The sequence below is a fragment of the Pelodiscus sinensis genome, chromosome 1, assembly GCF_052426305.1.
Source record: "Pelodiscus sinensis isolate ZL-2025 chromosome 1, ASM5242630v1, whole genome shotgun sequence".
In the NCBI taxonomy this organism is placed as follows: domain Eukaryota; kingdom Metazoa; phylum Chordata; order Testudines; family Trionychidae; genus Pelodiscus; species Pelodiscus sinensis.
In genome coordinates this window covers 307,114,001-307,135,688 of record NC_143052.1, presented here as the reverse complement: position 1 = coordinate 307,135,688, position 21,688 = coordinate 307,114,001, and the positions used below count along the sequence as shown (strand labels likewise).

The following is a 21,688-nucleotide window of genomic DNA, read 5'->3' as shown; positions in this document are numbered from 1 at the left end:
TGGTTCCCAGTGATACCACTATTCCAGGTGGTTTCCCTTCCTTGTCTCCCTCTATTAAATTGCATTAAAAGACAGCTAAATAATATGTGAATTACTTTCCCAATCACTGCAGTGGCCTTGGGACTGTTTGGTCCCCAAAGAGATGGACTTTGTGAATGGAGGGAAGGCACTATTAAGAAAAAAAAATACTGAGAGCAAAAGGGCGTTACCCCATCTTGCTGATCTTTTTGAGTGACCCTTTCATTTGCCAAAGGATAAGATGCTATTAGAACCTCTCAGAGGCAAACTGGGGTTGGAATTGGTCTGCAAAGCTCTGACTACTACCAGTACCACTGGTACACTAAACAGATTCTCTCACAATACCATACAATCTCATAGGACTGTAAGGTATATGGCAGAAAAGGATGATAATCTTGGTCATAAATAGAAGTTTGGCACAAGGAGAAAATACACTCTTATTACCCAAGCTGCAGTGATTAGATCCAAACTTTCTATATGTTGGGGATTTGTAAATTAGGTTAGTCTCAATAGTAAGGAGTCAGCTCTATCACAAAGAAAACTGCATAGGCATGGCACTAAAGTACATAACCTATTAGAAAAAGTTTATAGGAGAAATTAGGTCCATTTGTGAATACGTTCTAGCTTGTTACAGATATTAGATGTGGAGAATATAATGAAGGTATCCTCCCCTGGTTTAGAAGTGTGACTAAATAGATGAGAGGTAGAAATGGAGTAAGGATGAGAGAAGAAGGGTAAAAAGGGGACATGAAAGAAATAGGAAGTCTAACAAAATTAAATAAAAAGGCAGAAGCTGAGATAGTAGGGACAATGCTGGCCAGAGGAGAGCATTGTATGAACATGGGGAAAGAGAGCGAATGGTGTGGGTGAAGGCATCATCCAGATATAGGACGCAAGCAGATGATTGAGTATGGGAGACAAATATTTAAGGCAAGTTGTTCCAGATTACATAATTCACTTCCTGTTTCACTTTGGCAATATTTTATCTGCTAGGGCCTAGGCACTGCTTCAGAGCAAGGATGGTATTGAGCTAATTATACAATTGTGATTTCTTTATGCAACTCCTGGATTATGTCTACACTGGTGGGTTCTTGCACAAGAACAACTGTTCTTGATTGAGAACCCGCAGAGCGTCCACATGGCCCGCCCACTCTTGTGCAAGAAGATTTACAGTAAAGCATGGGAAGAAAGGGCTTGCGCTTGCGCAAGAGCTATGCTCTTTTCTAACAAGTGTAAGCCCTCTTGTGCAAGAGGGCAGTGTGGACTCATGGCAGGGGTTTCTTGCGCAAGAAAGCCCTATGGCTAAAATGACCATCAGAGCTTTCTTGCGCAAGAGAGCATCCACACTGCCATGGATGCTCTTGTGCAAAAGCTCATCTCTTGCGCAAAAGCACGTGGCCGTGTGGACATGTTCTTGTGCAAGAGTTCTTGAGCAAGAACCCGCCAGTGTACACATAGCCCTGTAGCGTGCATTAAGATGGTGTGGAGAAAACCAGGGTCGTCATCATTAGCAGGGCTCAACAAATAATGTAATCTATTCGCCCGTGGCAAGTAGATTATGACCCAGAGCGATCTGCGCATGTGCAGATCGTTCTGCACATGCGCAGAATGCAGAATGGTGCGAAACCGCACGGCTGGCGAGCAGGGCTTGCCGCCGCTTGGCAAGCCCTAATCATTAGGGATGTAATAGTATAGTCAATTAACCGATAAGCAAAAGCCTGTGTTAATGCTATAGACCAGTGTTTCTCAGTGGTACAAGTAGCTCTAAGGGTACCCCAAGAGAGGAGTCTGGGAGGTACATCAACACAACTGAAATTTGGCAAAAACTTAATTTGTTTTAAGTTTTACAGCACTTTATGTTTCATAGAATCATAGAATAATAGGACTGGAAGGGACCTCGAGAGGTCATCGAGTCCAGCCCCCCGCCCTCAAGGCAGGACCAAGCTCTACCTACACCATCCCTGACAGATGTCTATCTAACCTGTTCTTAAATATCTCCAGAGAGGGAGATTCCACCACCTCCCTTGGCAATTTATTCCAATATTTGACCACCCTGACAGTTAGGAATTTTTTCCTAATGTCCAATCTAAACCTCCCCTGCTGCACTTTAAGCCCATTACTCCTTGTCCTGTCCTCAGAAACCAAGAGGAACAAATTTTCTCCTTCCTCCTTGTGACACCCTTTTAGATATTTGAAAACCGCTATCATGTCCCCCCTTAATCTTCTTTTTTCCAAACTAAACAAGCCCAGTTCATGAAGCCTGGCTTCATAGGTCATGTTCTCTAGACCTTTAATCATTCTTGTCGCTCTTCTCTGTACCCTTTCCAATTTCTCCACATCTTTCTTGAAATGTGGCGCCCAGAACTGGACACAGTACTCCAGCTGAGGCCTAACTAGTGCAGAGTAGAGCGGCAGAATGACTTCATGAGTTTTGCTTACAACACACCTGTTGATACAACCTAGAATCATATTTGCTTTTTTTGCAACAGCATCACACTGTTGACTCATATTCAACTTGTGGTCCACTATGACCCCTAGATCCCTTTCTGCCATGCTCCTTCCTAGACAGTCGCTTCCCATCTTGTATGTATGGAACTGATTGTTCCTTCCTAAGTGGAGCACTTTGCATTTCTCTTTTTGTACTTTTTACACCCAAAAATGTCATCGGCCACCCAGCTACGATTAAGTTGTTTAAACAAATGTGTTGGAATGGTAGAAAAAAATTGTGTGCGTCTGAAAACTGTCGGTACTGGGGGTACTTATTTTTTGGGGGAAAAGGGGTACATTTTTTTTATAAAGGTTGAGAAACACTGCTATAGACCAGTGGTCACCAACCAATAGATCATGATCTACTGGTAGATCTTGGAGCCTCTGACAGGTGATCCTGACTGGTTTGGCTGGGAGGCTATAAAGTGCTGGCTCTTTATCTGCCCCTCAGCACTGCCATGCTGCTCCTGACCTGCCTTGGAACTGCCAGTCGCCCCTGGGAGCCTCCTGCTTGCTGTGCAGGGCACAGGAAGAAGAGGAGAGGTGTGCTGTCGTCAGGATGCCCCTCCCTCCACCCTGTAGCCCATCTCCACAGAGTGCGGGAGGAGGGGCAGGGATGGAGAGAGTTTGCTGGTTGCTTTTGAGGGTGGTTCAGGGCCAGGGTAGGGGTGAGCTTGTCTTATCTCCCCTGCACCACCACCCAGAAGCCACCTGTGGTAAGCAGTGCCCAGTTGGAGCCCGCAGTGCCAAGTTGGAACCCCAGCCCCAGTCCTGAACCCCCCCTGCACCCAACCTATTAAGAGTGAACATGGAGGATGGAGTGAGCAGGGGCAGAGCCTCAGAGAAGGGGCAGCTGGTTCCTCCTGATCTTCCCAGGCCAGCCCTGGTTCCACTGCCTGCCCTCCCCGATCTCCACCGACAGCCCTGCTGTCTCCAACTCTGCTTCCATGGCATGCCAGCCCAGATCTCCGCAGAATAGCCCTGCTGCCCCCAACCCTGCTTCTTGGCAACTGGTTCTCTCTCCTCTCTCCCCCCCCCCGCGCACATCTCCTCTGAGCCTACCCTGCTCTGCTCCCCTCCCGGCAGCCACGCTGAGACCCGGTATTTTTTCCTTATAGCCACGGCCCATTGGTTGGGAAACACTGAGTTAACCAATATGTAACATCCCTAATCATGTACCCTACCAAAAAAATGCAGCTCAAGGGGCGCCTTCAGAACCAGAGAACTTTAGGATGCCCTGGATGAGTCCTTAGCACAGAATTCCTTCAGCACTTTCCTTGAAGCAGTATAGATTTCATGTCAGTGCTGATGGCTTAGGAAGCACATCTTTAAGATGCTATTTTCAGTAGTGCTGAGGATGTCAGCACTACAGCAGCACAACTATGGCTCTTTAATGCTAGGGTGCTACACCTAATGTAGAAAGCATCTACACTATCAAAAGTAGTTAATCCACTTCTCCAGAAGAATTCTTCCATCAACTGAGCTGTATCTATTCAAGTGATTAGTGAGAATAGCTGACCCCATTACATCACATGCCATCTTTCACTACCTAATGACATAGCTACGCTGATCTAATTTTTAAATGCACACCAGATTTTGAGAGTGCAAGTGTTGAATGACTCAAGGGAAGCTTTAGCAATTGGTGAATAAGGGTGCAAGTAACAGCTATGATAAGGTATGTTGATATTAAGAGCACAAAAGGGTTTTAGGTTACACAAGGTTTAGAAGAGGGATTTGCTCTTGAAGAGAATTCTACCTTCATGTTTGTATATAGTTTTATTAACCTTGTTTTGAGAATTATGTTGAAACTAGATTTTATGCACAACCTAATTAATACTTAGATGTCCATAACCAGGGCTCGACAAATCACTGAATCCACTCGCCCATGGCGAGTAGATTTCAGCCGGTCGCCCTGTTCACCTGCAGTGCACACATGGGCAACATGGGTCTTGCATATGCACAATGAGAGACTGGTGAGTAGGTTTCCCCGCTGTTTGTCAAGCCCTGTCCATAACTATCAGCTAAATACTAAACAGATTTCCATCTAGTAAGCCTCATATAGCTGTGAGTCATTTTAAGCTACCCATCAAGTAAATAAGACCTTAAACTGTTTTCTTAATTAAAGATTGTATATCACATTAAATACTGCTCGTTGTATGTTTGACAGTGCATTCTCATCTTGCCTTAGGCTAGGCAATCAAAGGACAATCGTGATAAGCAGGGCTTGACAAACGGCAGCGAAAGCGGCTTGCCAGCCCCGCATTGCACATGCGCAAGAGCCGCATTGCGCATGCGCGCGCCACCAGTAAATGGGGCGTGCAGCTGAAATCTACTTGCCATGGGCAAGTAGATTCTATAGCTTGTCAAGCCCTGATAAGGATACAAAGGTCACAGATTTGGACTTTATCAGGCTCTGACCTTTTACTTCAGCCCCTAACCAGAGCCCCCAATTTTTATTCTACTCCTCTGTATTTTTAGTAAATTTCAGGGACAGGTCATGCACTTCTTGAATTTCTGTTTATTGCTTGCAACCTGACTTACTAAAAATAACCCTGGCAAAATCTTAAACCTGAATCAGTGGCATACGCAAAGCTTAGTGGTTAACATACACCTGTTTAAGTGATGTACAGAATAAGTTTCCCAAAACTGATTCATAATCCAGAAAGTGTAATTTAATGAAGATTGATTTTCTAAAGCATCTGTTCAGAAAGCATCCTTGGAAGCAACCAACCAGTCATATTTTGTCCTAGAGATCTTTATTTCTTTAAATTACACTACGCCATGAATTCATAGGGAATTGGCTCCAGCAGCTCTGGCTCCTTGCCATTGGTTCTCACGAAGTGTGCTTCTCTGGGTGGAGCAGGCTGTAAGCAAAAATAGTAGTAACCATTAATGTGACACCAATGTTCAATTTAGTTTGCAGTTAGAATTGGCTTATATATGTTAATATATCATGTGAAATGTGAAGTTTTACTTGGCAACCCTTTTGAAATGTCTCTCCCCAGGAGGCTCTGCCCTTCTCCCCCCCCCCCTTTTGAATTGCCTTGGTCACCAAGTCTTCCTGGTTTGTCAAAATGGATCCCCATCTGGAAAAGGTTGGGAGCCGCTGCAGTTTAGTCAAACTCCCATGCCGAAAAGGGGTAAGCCAGGTCAACAGAATTCTTGTGTCAGCCTACAGGCATCTACAATGAGCACACCCCTCCCCTCTACAGACCTGTCCTTAAACACTGAGTATTTGTTTACTTGATGTTTCTCCCACTTAAGCTTAGTCTAATCTAGACAGAAAGCATTAATTTATTGGCCCTATCCCTTCACTAGTGTCTGAGGTCCTCACTCATTTACAGTCAAGCAGTTTCTGTGTTTTAGGTGTCAGGAGTACATCATTAATTCAAGTTAAACAAATACCTGGCGTTTCAGTTCAAACCAAGTGCCTTTTTCTTTTGCTTCCTTTTTCTTCCTTTCATTCTCTTTCACACGCTTCAAGAAGCTGTCTCTGCTCTTGGAATGCTTAATATGCTCAACGCGCACATTAATTCTCTTGGCGAGAATCTTGCCCCTGATGGAAAAAGCTTGTTTAGAATCTATTGTTCTTAATTTTTATCAGTTTCGAGAACAAAGTATGTTACCACATGGTTCATATTATCTCAGAACTAATACTCTTCAAGACATGACTGTCTTCTCTGTAATACATAGGTAAATAGTTGTATCATCTATCATTACAGTAGTTCAACCCACAATCAATAAGACCAGGGATAAGTAGTCTATGTACTTTACTGTAGTGACTACATGGCATTATGCCAATTTATTAAACTCAAAAATGACATTTAAAACACTTTTAAATTAATATAAATATGCTAGCTAGCCAGCAGAACTTTTCACATTCTTCTTTAGAATCTAGTGTTTCCTCTGACAGGATCCAAGTCAAACAATCATCATTTGCTTGAGTTTTAAAAGGACTTATTTTACCCCCAGCTGAATGACCAAGGAAGACAAGAAATGTCTACTTGGCAAAGTGAAAGAGGGGATGTCTTATTTTCAAGATCTAGTTTCACAGAAAGGGGAAAGTTAAGACACTTACTTAACCTGTTTGTTTACGATAATGCCAACAGCATGTTGAGTAACGTTAAATACCCTTCCAGTCTTGCCATGGTAACACTTGTGAGGCATACCTTGTTGAACAGTACCCATGCCCTGTTTAAAAAAAAAAAAAAAAAAAAAAAAAAACACACACCACAATAGAGTAAGACCATTACATAAGAACAGCCATATTGGGTCAGACCAAAGGTCCATCTAGCCCAGTAGCCTGTCTGCCGACAGTGGCCAGCACCAGGTGCCCCAGAGAAGGTGGACCAAAGACAACGATCAAGTGATTTGTCTCCTGCCATCCCTCTCCAGCCTCTGACAAACAGAGGCCAAGAACACCATTTTATCCCCTGCCTTTTATGGACCTAACCTCCATTAAAATAAAGTGAAAGCCATTCTACACAGCTTTAATGTGGAGAATAGGGTATACATTTGAGATCATTCTTAATTTTATGGCTCTCTTGGAAGATGTTTACAGGTTTGCATTAAGATACTTAAATGATATCTGAAAATCCATTAAGCAACTTTTTGACAATCCTGGTTTGCTTTCAGTGCCGGTGAAATGATTTGCTCATTTTGCTATTACCAAAGCAATCACATGAGACAGTCATCATCAAGCTCCAGAATGTCATGATGCAGCAACACTGAAGTAGAGCAGTTTTCCAAAAGATCATGAAACTACACATAAAGCTTAGGTGTTTGCATCAATTAGCTTTCTCTAAAAAGGCAAATCTTGTCAAATGTTTACATACTGGAAAATGAAAATAATTCTATCAAGAAATTCTATATCCAGTGCAAAAGCAACAGTATTGTTGATTTTGTGTCTACTGATATCATCTCCATGCATTCACTCTTTTAATATATAGATTCCCCAAGTAATTTACCTGTATTTAGGATTTTGAGTACAAGTTAAGCACCATCCCCTAAAGAGGTAAAATTCTGGCTAAGAGTGAAAAAAAGTTATTGATACATGAATAGCAGTAGCATCCAAGGGAGACCCAATCATGAAGCTGGGTTCATGCCAAGCACTGTATTAAAAAAAGGTAAAATTATTTGTTGAAGATGTTTAGCCTCCAGACATCAATCTCCAGTGAACATGCAGAATGTGAGAGCTATTACAGCAACCAAACGGTCCCTTAAATAGTGTTTGCATTATGAACTGTTTTAAAAATACGTACAACATTGATGTTTCCCACTGAATGCTTTTGAAAACATTATTTCATCTAATTATAGATTGTAGAAAATACCTTGATGTCCACAATATCGCCCTTCTTGTAGATTCGCATATAGGTGGCCAGAGGGACAACGCCTATGGGAAGGAAAAACGGAGTTTCACAAGAGAATCATCATCTTTACTCAAAACTGTATTTCTCATATAACCAATTCATCTGAAAAAGTTTAAGTGACTAGAAACTGAGGCTGTGTCTAGACTGGCCAGTTTTTCCAGAAAATCAGCCGCTTTTCCGTAAAAGCTTGCCAGCTGTCTACACTGGCCGCTTGAATTCCCGCAAAAGTACTGACTTCCTACTGTAAGAAATCAGTGCTTTTTGCGGAAATACTATGCTCCTGTTCGGGCAAAAGTCCCTTTTGTGCAAAAGGGCCAATGTAGACAGCTGAGATTTGTTTTGCACAAAAAAGCCCCTATCGCGAAAATGGCAATCAGGGCTTTTTTGTGCAAAAGCGCATCTAGATTGGCCATGGACGCTTTTCCGCAAAAAGTGCTTGTGCGGAAAAGCGTCCATGCCAATCTAGACGCTCTTTTCCGAAAATGCTTTTAACGGAAAACTTTTCAGTTAAAACCATTTCCGGAAAATCATGCCAGTCTAGACGTAGCCATCGATACTAACCATAAAAAACACCAGATAAATTGAGGCTAGGTCCATCAATGGCTATTAGTTAGGATGGGCAGGGCCCCCCTAGCTTGTTTGCCGGAAGATAGGAATGGGACTCAGAGGATGGATCACCCAGTCATTCCTGTTCTGTTCATTTCTTCTGGGGAAACTGGCACTGGCCACTGATAGGAGAAAGGTCTGTCTAGCCCAGTATCCTATTATTAGAGCTTTGCAAGTCCACAGAGCCCCACATTCACATGCGTATGTAGGTATCTGCAGCTCATTTTTAGATTCTACCTATTGTCAGCCAACTACGACTGTTCTTATCTTTCCACATTAAATACTAGTGCATTTTAAGATATTATGGCTAATTTAAGGTCAGTTGTAACTTGATCAGTGTAAAAATTATAAGACGATACTACACAGTAGAAATTATACTGCACAGTAAGTTTTCTCCCCATTGTCAACTGTGTAATTACTATCGCCATTGCCTTTTAATAGTGATTTGAACTTGTTGATAGTGATGTTTTAAGTCTGTACTCCCAAAACATAACTATTTCCTTCCTCCCCCTTTGTAAGCAATTCTCATCTTATCTTCACTAAAAATTATAAGTGTTTTATTTATACTGTAACTTATTTTCAAACACTCAAAAGACTGTGCAATCAAAATCTGAGAACATGCAAGATAAAGGCAGCTAGCCATGAAAACAACTTTGTTTATTGTATAAAAGCAGCGAATAGTGCAGCAGTTTGTTCTGCATTTTCAGTGGTCTCTTCAATTAGGACGTTTATTGTACAATGTTGAGAAATGGATAACGCATGAATGTCTTATTAGGAAAAGCCACTGACTAAACTCATTACTGTAAGAAGAGAATTGTTAAAAAACTGGTAATTGTGTCAGCACTGAAATATTCATCAGTTACAGTTAAATACACCTGCAATGTGGGGCAGCAGCCAGGTCCCCAGAAGCTGGGCAGGAGCCTATGTATAACCATTTAAACAATTATACTTCGACATCCCCAGTTAAGAATGCTAGTATCCCCAGCAGAAGCTACTTACCATGTTTACGAAATGGCCTCGAGAACATATAACGTGTCCCTCTCCTCTTCCCCTTTGTGTTAGTCATTTTGGCAAACTACTGTTTAATAAAAGACAACTCAGATTATACATGTGTATTAACCCCGTGCTATTCAGGTCTTGCAACATATGCTTGGATGTAGTGGTAGTTTCAGCCTATACGCCAAATTACTGTAGAAACTCCTTAACAAAATTTAGCTTGTTACTCCAATAAGAGGATCATAAAAAGTCCCTAGAGAAAAAAGAGTCACATCTGGACCTAGACGTACTGTCAGAAATATCTTAAACTACACTGAGCAGGAGGACATGGGAAGACGTATGCCCGTTACCAGGCCTCTGCGAGGCTCTTCACAGAGAGAGGCCCACAGGCAGCTTGCCGGGCACGGTGTGAAGAGATGGACCAAAGGGGTTCGCAGAGCTGCACACACCGCGCGGGCCGGCGGCCGCCACCCACGTGGCCCCACTGCAAGGCAAGTAGGTGGGGGGGTGGGGGGGGGTGCGGGAGAGAACAGCTGGCCCCGGCCTGCCCTCCCGCCACCGCCCCGGCAGCTTCCCCGCCCCTCAACCGGGGCCCCTCGTGCACCCGCACGGACCCTTCCCCCTGCAGCCGCCTCTGGGCCTTCCTCTCCAGCCTGGGCAGCGGCCTCCCCCGCAGCCCGTGCAGCCGCCTCTCTCCGCCCGGCTCGCGCAGGCCCATGCCGCCGCCTCGCGTCCCCTCACTGCCGCCGCCTGCCAGGCCCCCACCCGCTGCCCTTCCCGCCGATCAGTGGCAACGCAGCCGCGCAGGCCCCTGCTCCGGGGTCGAGCAGCACCTCGCTCACATACCTGCAAAATGGCGGCTCAGGCCGAAAGGAAGGAGGCGGGGCCTCCCGGCTTCTCTTAACTGGGGGGGGACCTCCGGGGCTGCCCATAAGTTGCCTGTTTAGAGAGCAGCGGGGGTAGGAACACAACAGCGGCTAAGGAGGATGGGGGGTGTCATTGAGTCAGTCCTCCTGCGTCCCATTCGCTGGGCAGCGCCCTATTACAGACCTGGTATCGATTCAAAACAGGCAACGGCGCGGACAGCCCAAGGAGTGGGCTTTGAAGCCGCGGGCGGGGTTTACGTGTTGAAAGGAGACGCTCTCTCAGGACGTGCTGGCGGCGAGCCCGTACTCTTGCCATAGAGCGCTGGGCGTTTTAGCGCCCTCGGGGGAGGGGGTAGAAAACATTGCGCTAGTGTCGCACTGTGCGGTACAAATACGGGCAGGGGCGACTCTGCATAAAGCTTGTCGGCAGGGCAGGCGAGCCTCGTGTTATAGGCTCAGTTTTGATCAGCTTCTCCATTTGTAGTTCACGTTTTTGAAAAAGTATTCTCACTAGCGGCTACAAGCATTGAAAAGTGTTGCTTTACAGCTAACTAGAGACTTTACCTGAGATTTGGTACTTGTGTTTGCTAGCTAGGAGGGTATGCTGTGTACACTCCTCTAAGCAACTGCATACGCTTGTAGGCTGCATCTAGACTGGCATCATTTTGTGGAAATAATTTTAATAGAAAAGTTTTTCTGTTAAAAGTATTTCCGCAAAAGAACGTCTGGATTGGCATGGATGCTTTTGCGCAAAAAGTGCTTTTGTGCAAAAGCATCTGTGCCCAGTATAGATGCGCTTTTGTGCAAGAAAGCTCTGATGGCCATTTTAGCCATCGGGCTTTCTTGTGCAAAAAATTAAGGTGCCTGTCTACACTGGCCCTCTTGTGCAAGTATTCTTGCGCAAGAGGGCTTATTCCTGAGCGGGAGCATCAAAGTATTTGCGCAAGAAGCACTGAATTACATTAGAATGTCAGTGCTCTTGTGCAAATTCAAGTGGCCAGTCTAGACACACCTGTAGAGTCTTGCTAACTATTTTAATAAGTCAAAAATAAACACTATTGCTTATTTACTGGATAAATGGCCCTTTGCTCATAAGTTTTGTGGCAAACTGTGGTAGGATGGTGACTTGAATGTAATTAAATACACAAAACAGCATGTAAAACTTATATTAAACAACTGTAAATGTTTTGGATGCATAATCTTCTCTTATCAAGACATGTTTCACATTTACAATTAAATGGTTTATTAAATAGAGGGATTAACTGTAGTAATCAGATTTTAAAAAAATAGATTATTTTAGGTCATCCTGGGAAAATTTTTCAAATATGCCAAAGTGAAAATGACTGGAGTTTAAGGTTGAGCTTGTTGCTTAACTTGTCTGTTCCACTATAGGGGCCAGCCTCTGTGTAGATATTCACTACAGCAAGGGGAGGCATTCTCCCATAACTAGTTAATCTACCTCTGTAAGAGGCAGTACAAAGAACAGAAAAATTCTATCAACGTAGTGCTATCAGTACAAGAAGTGAAATCCACTGAACTATGTCACTCAGGGATGCGGATTTTTCAACTCCCAAGCAACATATCTGGGTTGACTAACTTTGTGAATTAGAAAAGCAACGAGCAGTCCAGTGGCATTTTAGAGACTAACAAATATATCATGAGCTTTCGTGAGTAAAACCCACTTCATCAGATGAGTTGGAGTGGAAATTACAGAATCCAGAATACAGGTAACTGCTTTTGCTGTTATATGAATTGTAACTCAATAATGTTAATTGAGTCAGGCTGAATGTGTCCCATTCATAGCTTTTGATGTGCAGGTAATATCAAAGGCAGGGGAAATTACCTTTGCAATGCATTAACTAGTTAATATCTTTATTCAAGCCCAAGTGGATAGTGTTGAATTTGTAAATCATTACAGTTCAGCAGTCTCCATTTGTAATTGGGTGATATAATTTCTTTGTAGGAAATGGCTACTTTTAAATCCATTATTGTATGACCAGGGAGATTAAAATGTTCCCCTACAGGTTTGTGTATCTTACCATTCCCTATGTCTGATTTGTGTTCATTAGTCCTTTGTTGCAGAGACTGTCCAGATTGGGCAATATACATTGCAGAAGGAGTGACAGCGCAGTTGGGATTCCCCCCAAATCCTGCACCCCCATCTGCAGCAAGACCAGACTCCACCAGCCAGTAGAATGCAGGGTTTATTGCTTCTCCAGGATACAGCACAGCATAGTCGTGATACTGCTACAGGAGCCTGGGCCAGGATGCCTCAGATCCCTTGGGTTAGGATGGTCCATCACCCCCCTAGACCTTCAGCCCCCAGTTTAGGCTCATTCCCTCCTGTTTCCCAGCCAGCAACTGACATTCCCTTTTCCCCGAAGCCACCTGTTGGTCTCTGCCTCTCTCCCTTTATCCCTCCTCCTGGGAATCCCCTGTTATCTCGCCTCAGGCTGAGCCCAGGTGTCTGACTTAATACACATTTGGATGAGTTAGTGGGAAAAACACATCACAGCGCAGGGGGATCCCAGGTTACAGAGCAGACAGTACCCCCACTATGCCACAGATGGGCAGTACTGGTACTTGATATCGTATCTCATTAGAGGATGCAGTATGAGCCCTTGATAACGTGGTTAGGTCCTGTGATGATGTCGCTTGTATAGATATGAGGACAGAGTTGGCAACAGGGTTTGTTGCAGGGGTAGGTTTCTGAGTGAGTATATCTGTGGTGTGTGGCTGCTGGTAAATATTTGCAGCCGTACCTCCAAGAATGGCCATCAGGGCTGAGGCTCTGCCATCTTGCCTGCCAACACACTTGGTAAGTAGCACCCCTTCTCCAAACCCTTTCCCACCCCCCCCCCCCTTGCAGCACCAGGGGGGAGAGGTAGAGAAAAGGCCTGTGGAGGCTGTGAGCTGGGGGCAGAAAAAAGGCTCAGGGAGGCTGGGGGGGGAGAGAAAAGGCCCTTGGTGGCTGGACAGGGGGAGAAATGGCCCCCAGTGGCCAGGGAGGAGGGTGCAGGAGAGAAATGGCCTGGGTGTGCTACAGTGGTCCAGCTAAGATTTTCTGTCCATGAGCTGAGTGAGTTTTGTCTTGTGTGCCACGAGTTGTTCGAATGTGTGCCACAGTGGCAATGCTCCCCAAGAGATTCTCCGAGGTAGGGTCCCCCCATCTCATGTGGAGAAGGGGAGACATGCCCCCACCCAGGGAGTGCTGCTCCCTGGGCAGCCTGTGCACAGGGCAGAGATTACCCCAGGGTGCTCCTTGTGTGGCTGCTGAGAGTCCCCATCCGGGACAGAGGGAAGCTGCTGCCAGCACCCAGAAGTAAGGTGCTGGGGGTTGGGCAGCGACGTGGAAGTGGGAGGGCGGACACAAGATGGGGGGGCAGCAGACTCTGAGGGGCAAAAGAGAGGTGTGGGGGAAGAGAGATGTAGGGGCTCCAGCCCCAGCCTGACTCCACTTTTGGGCAGCCGCTATGTGGCCTGCCCAGGGAGCAGTTGGTAAACCACTTTGTGACCTGGCCACACCTCCAGCCCCCTTTCCCAGGGCTGGAGCTGGCCCCAGGAGTAGCCCCAGGCACTGAAGCAGCCCTCCTGCCATGTGGCCCCAGTCCCCCCGCCATGCAGCTGGAGCAGGCTCCGGCCCTTCTGCCACATGGCCCCAGCCAGTGGAACAGGCCCTGGCCACCAAAGCAGGCCCTGGTCCCCACTCTACGTAGCAGGCCCTGGAACCCCACCAGAGCAGGCCTCTGCCACTGGAGTGGCCCCACCACCACCATGAGGCTTCAGTTGGCCCCCTCACCCTTGGTCAACCCACCACACGGCCTCAGCCTGCCCCGGCCTGGAGCAGCTGCCTGCTGCGCCACTCACCTTCCAGCAGGAAAGTGGGTTGTGCTGCATGGCTCTACAAAGGAGGCGGGCAGATGGAGAATTTTTTTGTGTATGGCCGTGCAGGCGCACACCTTACAGGAAACTATGGTGTGGCAGGGCAGGAACTTGCACAGTCAGCAAACCACAGAGATAAGCAAATGGAGGAGTACTGCCTCAGTGCTATCAGTTACATAGCTGGATAAAGCAAGGGAGGCTAGGTTGCCATGCACAATATCAGTCTTTTTCGAATCACACAGAATGATAAGGAGCAAATAGTGACTAAAAGTGGCCAGAAACCTAGACCTTATGCTGCAGTGATGCCAGATCACTTGCTGTTGGCTTGGTGTGGAAAGTAAGGTTGCAAAATAGCTTCACAAAAAATACCGAACACAGCAGGGGAAAAAATTGATTGAGCAAAACAAAAACAAAAAAACCCCACCAAAAGTTAAGAAAAAAAAGTCATAGCCCCCCCACCGCATCTGGTGAGGGAAGAATGTCCCAAGCGGCCTTCCATTTGAGAAAAACAGAAAATACCAGACATTTTACATGTCTGGTTTTTTTTTTAATCGGACACATGCCGCAAATACTGGGCTGTCCGGTCCAATACCGGACACCTGGCAACCCTATTGGAAAGTTGTCCTAATGTAGAGGAGGGAATAAGGCAGGTGTCCCCAGAAACTTTGTGTGAAGGCTGAAAGAGTTCCTATATGAGAGTTTTATAGAGATGTGCAGAGAAGATTCCCACGGTCTCCAGACACGTTAAGAAACTGTTCTGGGGAGCCCCTGATGTATAGGCAGAGATCCCATCCAGTTGCCTTAATCTACCTATAGCATGATTTTAAAAAGTGAACTCACCAGAACTGTCTCCTCCACCATCAGGGCCCAGCAGCGACACATCCTGGGAGGGGCTCCAAAATTAAAAAAGGTCCTGGCTATTGGTGAGATCGGATGCTGTACCTACCTGCTGACCATTCTCCTCCTTTCTCTTGTCCCCACAATGTCCTTCCTGCTCTTGCCTGAAGCATCTTTCTTTACAGATATCCATGAACTCCTGTGGAACACTGGTCGAGTGTCCATACCCCCCCCCCCAGAATCCCATGCAGCTACTTATAGAAGTAACATGTTTGCAGCAATGACCCAGATCATCTGTTTGCCTCCTTTGTCTTCTGGTACAACTGCCTCAGGTCCTTTATTTTCATGCAACACTGCTGTTCTCAAAGAACTTACTCCTTGGTAATGAGCTCATAGTTAACATCAGACTTGTATGTGGCTTTTTTTTTTTTAAGTATAACAAGATGGGGGTATTAAACTAATTGGCCATCTGCAAGTACATAGCAGAGGCTACTAATTTTCTAGGGTATAAGTTTTCCAACAGAATGAATCAAAATGATTGTACTCTTTGTTGACAACAAGGACAGCATTGTTTAAGAACTGATTGCTGCCTGTACATGAACAATAGCTTTACAGTATCAGAGGAGTAGCCGTGTTAGTCTGAATCTGCAAAAGCGGCAAGGAGTCCTGTGGCACCTTATAGACTAACCGAAGTGTTGGAGCATAAGCTTTCGTGGGAAAAGACCCACTTCGTCAGATGCATGTAGTGGAAATTTCCAGAGGCAGGTATAAATATGCAGGCCAGGATCAGGCTGGAGATGATGAGGTGGATCCAATCAAGGAGGATGAGGCCCACTTCTAGCAGCTGATCTGGAGGTGTGAATTCCAAGAGAGCAGAAGCTGCTTTTGTAGTTAGCAAGCCATTCACAGTCTTTGTTTAATCCAGAGTTGATTGTGTCAAACTTGAAGATGAACTGTAGCTCAGCAGTTTCTCTTTGAAGTCTGGTCCTGAAGTTTTTTTGCTGCAGGATGGCTACCTTTAGATCTGCAATTGTGTGTCCAGGAAGATTGAAGTGTTCCCCTACAGGTTTTTGTATGTTACCATTCCTAATATCATATTTGTGTCCATTGATTCTTTTACGTAGGGACTGTCCAGTTTGTACCGTGGTGTCCAGGAAATGGACCTCCCATGTAGATTGATCCATGCTGAGGTTGATGGTGGGGTGGAAGCTGTTGAAATCATGGTGAAATACTTCCAGAGTCTCCTTCCCATGGGTCCAGATGATGAAGATGTCATCGATGTAGCGTAGGTAGAGAAGGGGTGTAAGTGGACGGGACCTGAGGAAGCGTCGTTCCAGGTCAGCCATAAAAATGTTGGCGTATTGTGGAGCCATGCGGGTGCCCATAGCAGTGCCACTGGTCTGAAGGTATATGTTGTCACCAAATCTGAAATAGTTGTGTGAGGATAAATTCACAGAGTTCAGCCACCAGTTGTGCTGTGGCATCATCAGGGATACTGTTCCTGACAGCTTGTACTCCATCTGCATGTGGGATGTTTGTGTAGAGAGCCTCTACAGCCACGGTGGCTAGGATGGTGTTTTCTGGAAGATCACCTATGCATTGTAGTTTTCTCAGGAAATCCGTAGTGGGCCTCATCCTCCTTGATTGGATCCACCTCGTCATCTCCAGCCTGATCCTGGCCTGCATATTTATACCTGCCTCTGGAAATTTCCACTACATGCATCTGACGAAGTGGGTCTTTGCCCATGAAAGCTTATGCTCCTTCACTTCAGTTAGTCTATAAGGTGCCACAGGACTCCTCTCCGCAATAGCTTTACAGTGAGCAAAAGAACCAAATATGGCTGACAGTACGTGTTTCAATCACTGTAAAAAAGAATGAACTAAATATTAGTACAGTTTGAGATACACCAGATCAATCATAAGCATTCTTTAATTATTTGACTTGTGGAGTTCTTTCCAATATTTTCTATGCTCTCAGTGATCAATTTACAAAAATACAAAATAGTAAGCATTTATATAGTACTTTTGTTGTTAATTTTTCTTCTGCTTCCTTTAGACCTAACTGGTATAAGGAATTGGTTGCCTCAAGGAAAATTTTAAAAGGAGGATGCCAGCTATTGCATGATAACTGCTTGGTAGTCTATTTGAAATGAGTTGCCACTCTAGTTCTTACAGAGCAGAAGCCCACACTCCAGATTCCATTACAATTGATACCTTTCTTTGCTGTTCTGGAAAAAGCAAAACTACCAAATAGGCTGGATGCATGCACATACACTCATGCACACACAGGCTACGTCTACACTGCAGGCTTCTTGCGCAAGAACAGTTTTGCGCAAGAGTACGTCCACACTGCCATGTGCTTTCGCACAAGAGCATCCATGGCAGTGTGGACGCTCTCTTGCGCAAGAAAGCTCTGATGGCCATTTTAGCCATAGGGCTTTCTTGTGCAAGAAACCCCTGTTGCCTGTCCACACTGCCTTCTTGCGCAAGAGCTCTTGTGCAAGAGGTCTTATTCCTTGTGGGGAGAGGAATAATTCTTGCGCAAGATGCCCTGTTTTCTGACGCTTTACTGAAAATTTACTTGTGCAAGAATGCACATGCAGTGTAGACGCTCCACAAGTTTTTGCGCAAGAATGGCTGTTCTTGTACAAGAAGCCTGAAGTGTAGACATAGCCACAGAGTTCATTGGAAGGATGTGTGTGGAAAAGATGTACTGTTACTGCTTGCTTCTGCTATGCTTGTTGTGAGGTTTGCAGAGCTGTTAACCTGACACCTTTTGATAAGGAGCAGATTCCCTTCATAAAACACAAGAGGGTATTGGAACTTAAACTAGTGCTTTTAATACTGTTAAGTACAAACATTATATACCATGTACCTATAGACAGTGTTACTGCTAACATTTTCTATACTTAGGCAGATTGAGATTTCTTATGTGCACCATCAATATTGATGTACTGTGTGTGTGGATGTGCACCCCCAATGTAAAGAAAACACACACATAATTTTAAGCAGTCCATAGGTGTGGAAGAAAATATATTAAAACAAAGGATATTTAACAAGGAACAATGCTTACAATATTTAATGTAAACTCAAATAAAGACAATCAATACTACCCTTGGAGTACATGTATCCACCTTCCTAACAACTCAAGCTAGTACTTGCTACTTCTGACTCCTAAAAGCCAGAATTCTACCACATAGCAAAGATCTGGTCTTAATGCAATACAATTCACGATGTATTAATTGGTAACCCATGGTTTTAAAACCTCATTAAGTTCAGAGTTTTAAGTATCTGCAACACCCCAAAAACATTCTGTTAAAATAATCATTTTCTTTCTTATCTTAAGCCATTAACATCTAATGTAAACTTTGTTTGAAATACAATCATGCAAATGTCCTGGCACACACATCCCCGCTCAACTCAGACAGAGAGGACTGCAGCAAGTGAGACTCCCCCAAACAAACTGCTTCCACTTCACTACACAGAAGTCAGCACCCACCTACCCTCTGCAGTTAGCCCCTTAAGTCCTTCCCAGGAGGCTTAAGAGTTTCTGCCTCTCTCTCCTCCTGCAGAGGGAAGCTCTAAACTCCCCTCCCCTCTGACTCCTCATCAGCCATTTACTTACATCCTCCCCCACCATTGCCACTAATTGTCTCCTTTTCTCCAGCTCTTTGAGCTCCACAGTTCAAGCATGCAGTTTAGCTGCTTGGTCAGTGAGATGCCCCTCCTACTGCAGATCAGCTGAGCTCTGTGTCTGCCTGGGAGATGTGAACTTCTGAGTGGAGCTCAAAAAACAGCTAGGGGAACTCGCAGCTTACTGGGAACCTTGCCTATGGATGGGCCCTCTTTTTTCAATGAGCTCCACACAAGCCTCTGTACCTGTTCAGAACCAGGGCCGCCCAGGGGATTCAGGGGGCCTGGGGCAAAAGCAATTTCGGGGGCCCCTTCCTGGCATTCCCTGTCTCAGACTTCAGACATTCTTGTGGGGCCCCCTGCGGGGCCCTGGGCAAATTGCCCTTGACGGGTGGCTCTGTTCAGAACCCCATTAAAGAAAACTAGGCTCCACAGCAGGGGTGGGCAAGAAGCTGCCAGCAGGCCAGATGTGGCCTGCCAAGCCACCAGATCCGGCCCGGGGCCCCCTCGCTGGAACCCTCAGGCAAAGACCAGTTCACCTGTTAGAAAGCCAGCTGTTCTCTGCTCCAGACAGCTGGGAAGGAAGGAGGGAGACTTCTCATGCTGTTCCTGCCTCCCAGCAAAATCTCTTAGCTTCCACTGGACAATCTCTCAGTTTCCCGCCAGTAGGAGCCAAGAGTTTTTGCTGGGAGCAGGGGCAGTGCAGGAAGCCTTCTGCCTCCCTCTCTCTTCCACCCAAGCTTCACCCAGAGCCTGTTTCTGGCACCTCAGACCCTCCTTTCCCCAACCCTCCCCCTCCCCCACATACTCAAACCTTCAGCCTCCTCCTGTACCCATACCCCTTCCCAGATCTGGCACCCCAATCCCCTGCCCCAAATCACAAGCCCCTCCTAGCCTAGGTCACATCCCAAAATCCTGCATCCCAGTCCCCTGCCCTAGGTCACAACTACCTCCTTCCCCCATTCTCCCTCTTGCACCCCAGTCCCTTACCCCAACCTCCATTCTAGACCCCGCACCTCCTCCATTAATATCCTGGAAGAGTGCGGCCGTCAACCACTTTCCAAAATCTTGGAGTGGCCCCCCGTTAAAAATTATTGCCCACCCCTGCTCTACAGGAAGGCAAGGTCCATTCATGTAGACATCATTGTAAGATTAGGACCTGCATTTTTATATTGTTCTTTTCACTGCAGTATATCTCTTTTCATAATGATTCTCATTCTTATATGCATACATTAACTACCTCAAGAAATATGATCCCTAGAAATATGAACACTAGAACTGGAAGGGACTTTGAGAGGTCATTGAGTCCAGTCCCCTGAACCAGATCTTTTTGCCTGGCTTATATAGTAGTGCAAACCCCCAGCCATGTGGAGACAGACAGACAGACCAAACACACACTATCACTTTATTTCTAAACACTGCATCAGCTTCTATTCTCTCTGAAACAGTCCTGTTTGCCCAATTTAATAAATCAATGGGATTATGCAGTTACAACTGAGAGTGTAATTTGGCTCATTATCTCTCTATTATGCTTTTGCAGAAAAACAAAAATTCATATTTGACAAAAGTTGTCAGATCTCAAACAAATGAGTGCCTGAGAATGTGTTGTTAAAATAATTAGGCTAATATATATAAGAACAGAAAATAGGGAAAGTTCCTCATTAACAGTTACCATTTGAGAACAATCTTAAAAGAAATGCTTCATGTAGTATAAGAGAGCCTGTAAAAATCCATTAAATGATATAATTTCTTTCAGTCAAATAACACAACTATATATATCCTGGTTCACAATGAGCTAAGATAAAGTAGAGCAATTACAGGATTCAAAGATGTCAGGGTATGTCTACACTTGCTTGCACCCTAGTTCGAACTAGGGATGCAAATGCAGGCATTCAAAATAGTCAATGAAGCAGGGATTTAAATACTCCTCATTTTTTGAGGAGTAACATTAGTTTGAACCAACAGGTTTGGTCCCGGCACGCAGTTTCACTTTCAAAACAGCTGGCATTCGGAGTAACGCACCAGCGAGATCATGCTAATGAAGCATGGGATATTTAAATCCCTGCTTCATTGACTATTTCAAATAACTGCATTTGCATCCCTAGTTGGAACTAGGGTGCAAGTATAGACATACCTTTACTGAGGATAGTGAGATGACATTTATTGAATGCCAACTGAGAACTCTTAAACAAGGGTTGGAGTAACACATTTTTAACTATGGGATTTTATAGATTCCAAAGTATAGGGAAGAACAGTTCTGTAATTAGGTACTTCTGTGCCCAGGGAAAAATACTAATTATGCACCGCCTCTCCTTAGGTTAGCACACAACACGCTCACATCACGCAGCTTATTATTTTTACTTATTGCTCTTTGTGCCCCTGATTATGATGTGTCCAGGGTGAGCACCCTGCTTACCCTGCCCTTGTGACAGCCCTGGGGAAGAAGAAAGGTTCTTATCTTCCAGACATTAAAAAAATAACTTAAACATCTCATCTAGTTTTTCTTTATTTGGCAAAGGATTTGGTTATTCCCCCTCCCCCCCCCCCCCCCCGCTCCTATAACTACTGTAAATATTTACGAACTATTTTAATTTTCTTCTCCTTCAGGCAGGGGTGAACTAACAATCAAAATAGGCCCAGGAAATGGGTTGAGAACAGCCCACTTTTTCACATCAAAGAATTTTTTAAAAATGTACTCTTTGATCCTCATTAGCCACACCCCTGACCCCAGTTAACCATGCGCTTTACCCCCATTAGCCACACCCCCTGACTTCCATTAGCCAGGCCTCTGGAGGTAACACTCTTGGGGCAACATGGACACATGACCAGAAGTAAAAGGTGTCATGTGACCCCTCTCTAAGGACTTTTCCCCCATCCTCCTACAAATAGGGATTAGTTTGGCTCCCACCAACCCCTCCTCATGCAACTATCCTGCAATTGCATTAACCCAATGTGTGTGACATTAACTTGGGGGCAGAGAGGCTGAGGGAAGTG

At 45.1% G+C, this 21,688-nt stretch overlaps 1 protein-coding gene and 2 non-coding genes across 3 annotated transcripts; all 3 read right to left on the bottom strand.

Moving 5' to 3' along the window:
• Positions 1-5,244: 5,244 nt before the first annotated feature.
• Positions 5,245-10,402, bottom strand: RPL21 (ribosomal protein L21). Its single transcript, XM_075919238.2, has 6 exons — positions 10,323-10,402; positions 9,480-9,558; positions 7,836-7,897; positions 6,584-6,696; positions 5,911-6,061; positions 5,245-5,369 (listed from the first exon to the last, which is right to left on the bottom strand). Exons 2-6 carry the CDS (start codon positions 9,544-9,546, stop codon positions 5,280-5,282), a joined length of 483 nt encoding a protein of 160 aa, XP_075775353.1. The 5' UTR covers positions 9,547-9,558; positions 10,323-10,402; the 3' UTR covers positions 5,245-5,279.
• Positions 6,401-6,531, bottom strand: LOC112544014 (small nucleolar RNA SNORA27). The gene has a single exon (XR_003087312.1). It is a non-coding gene; the product is annotated as a small nucleolar RNA SNORA27 (small nucleolar RNA).
• Positions 7,132-7,208, bottom strand: LOC112544013 (small nucleolar RNA SNORD102). The gene has a single exon (XR_003087311.1). It is a non-coding gene; the product is annotated as a small nucleolar RNA SNORD102 (small nucleolar RNA).
• Positions 10,403-21,688: the final 11,286 nt, after the last annotated feature.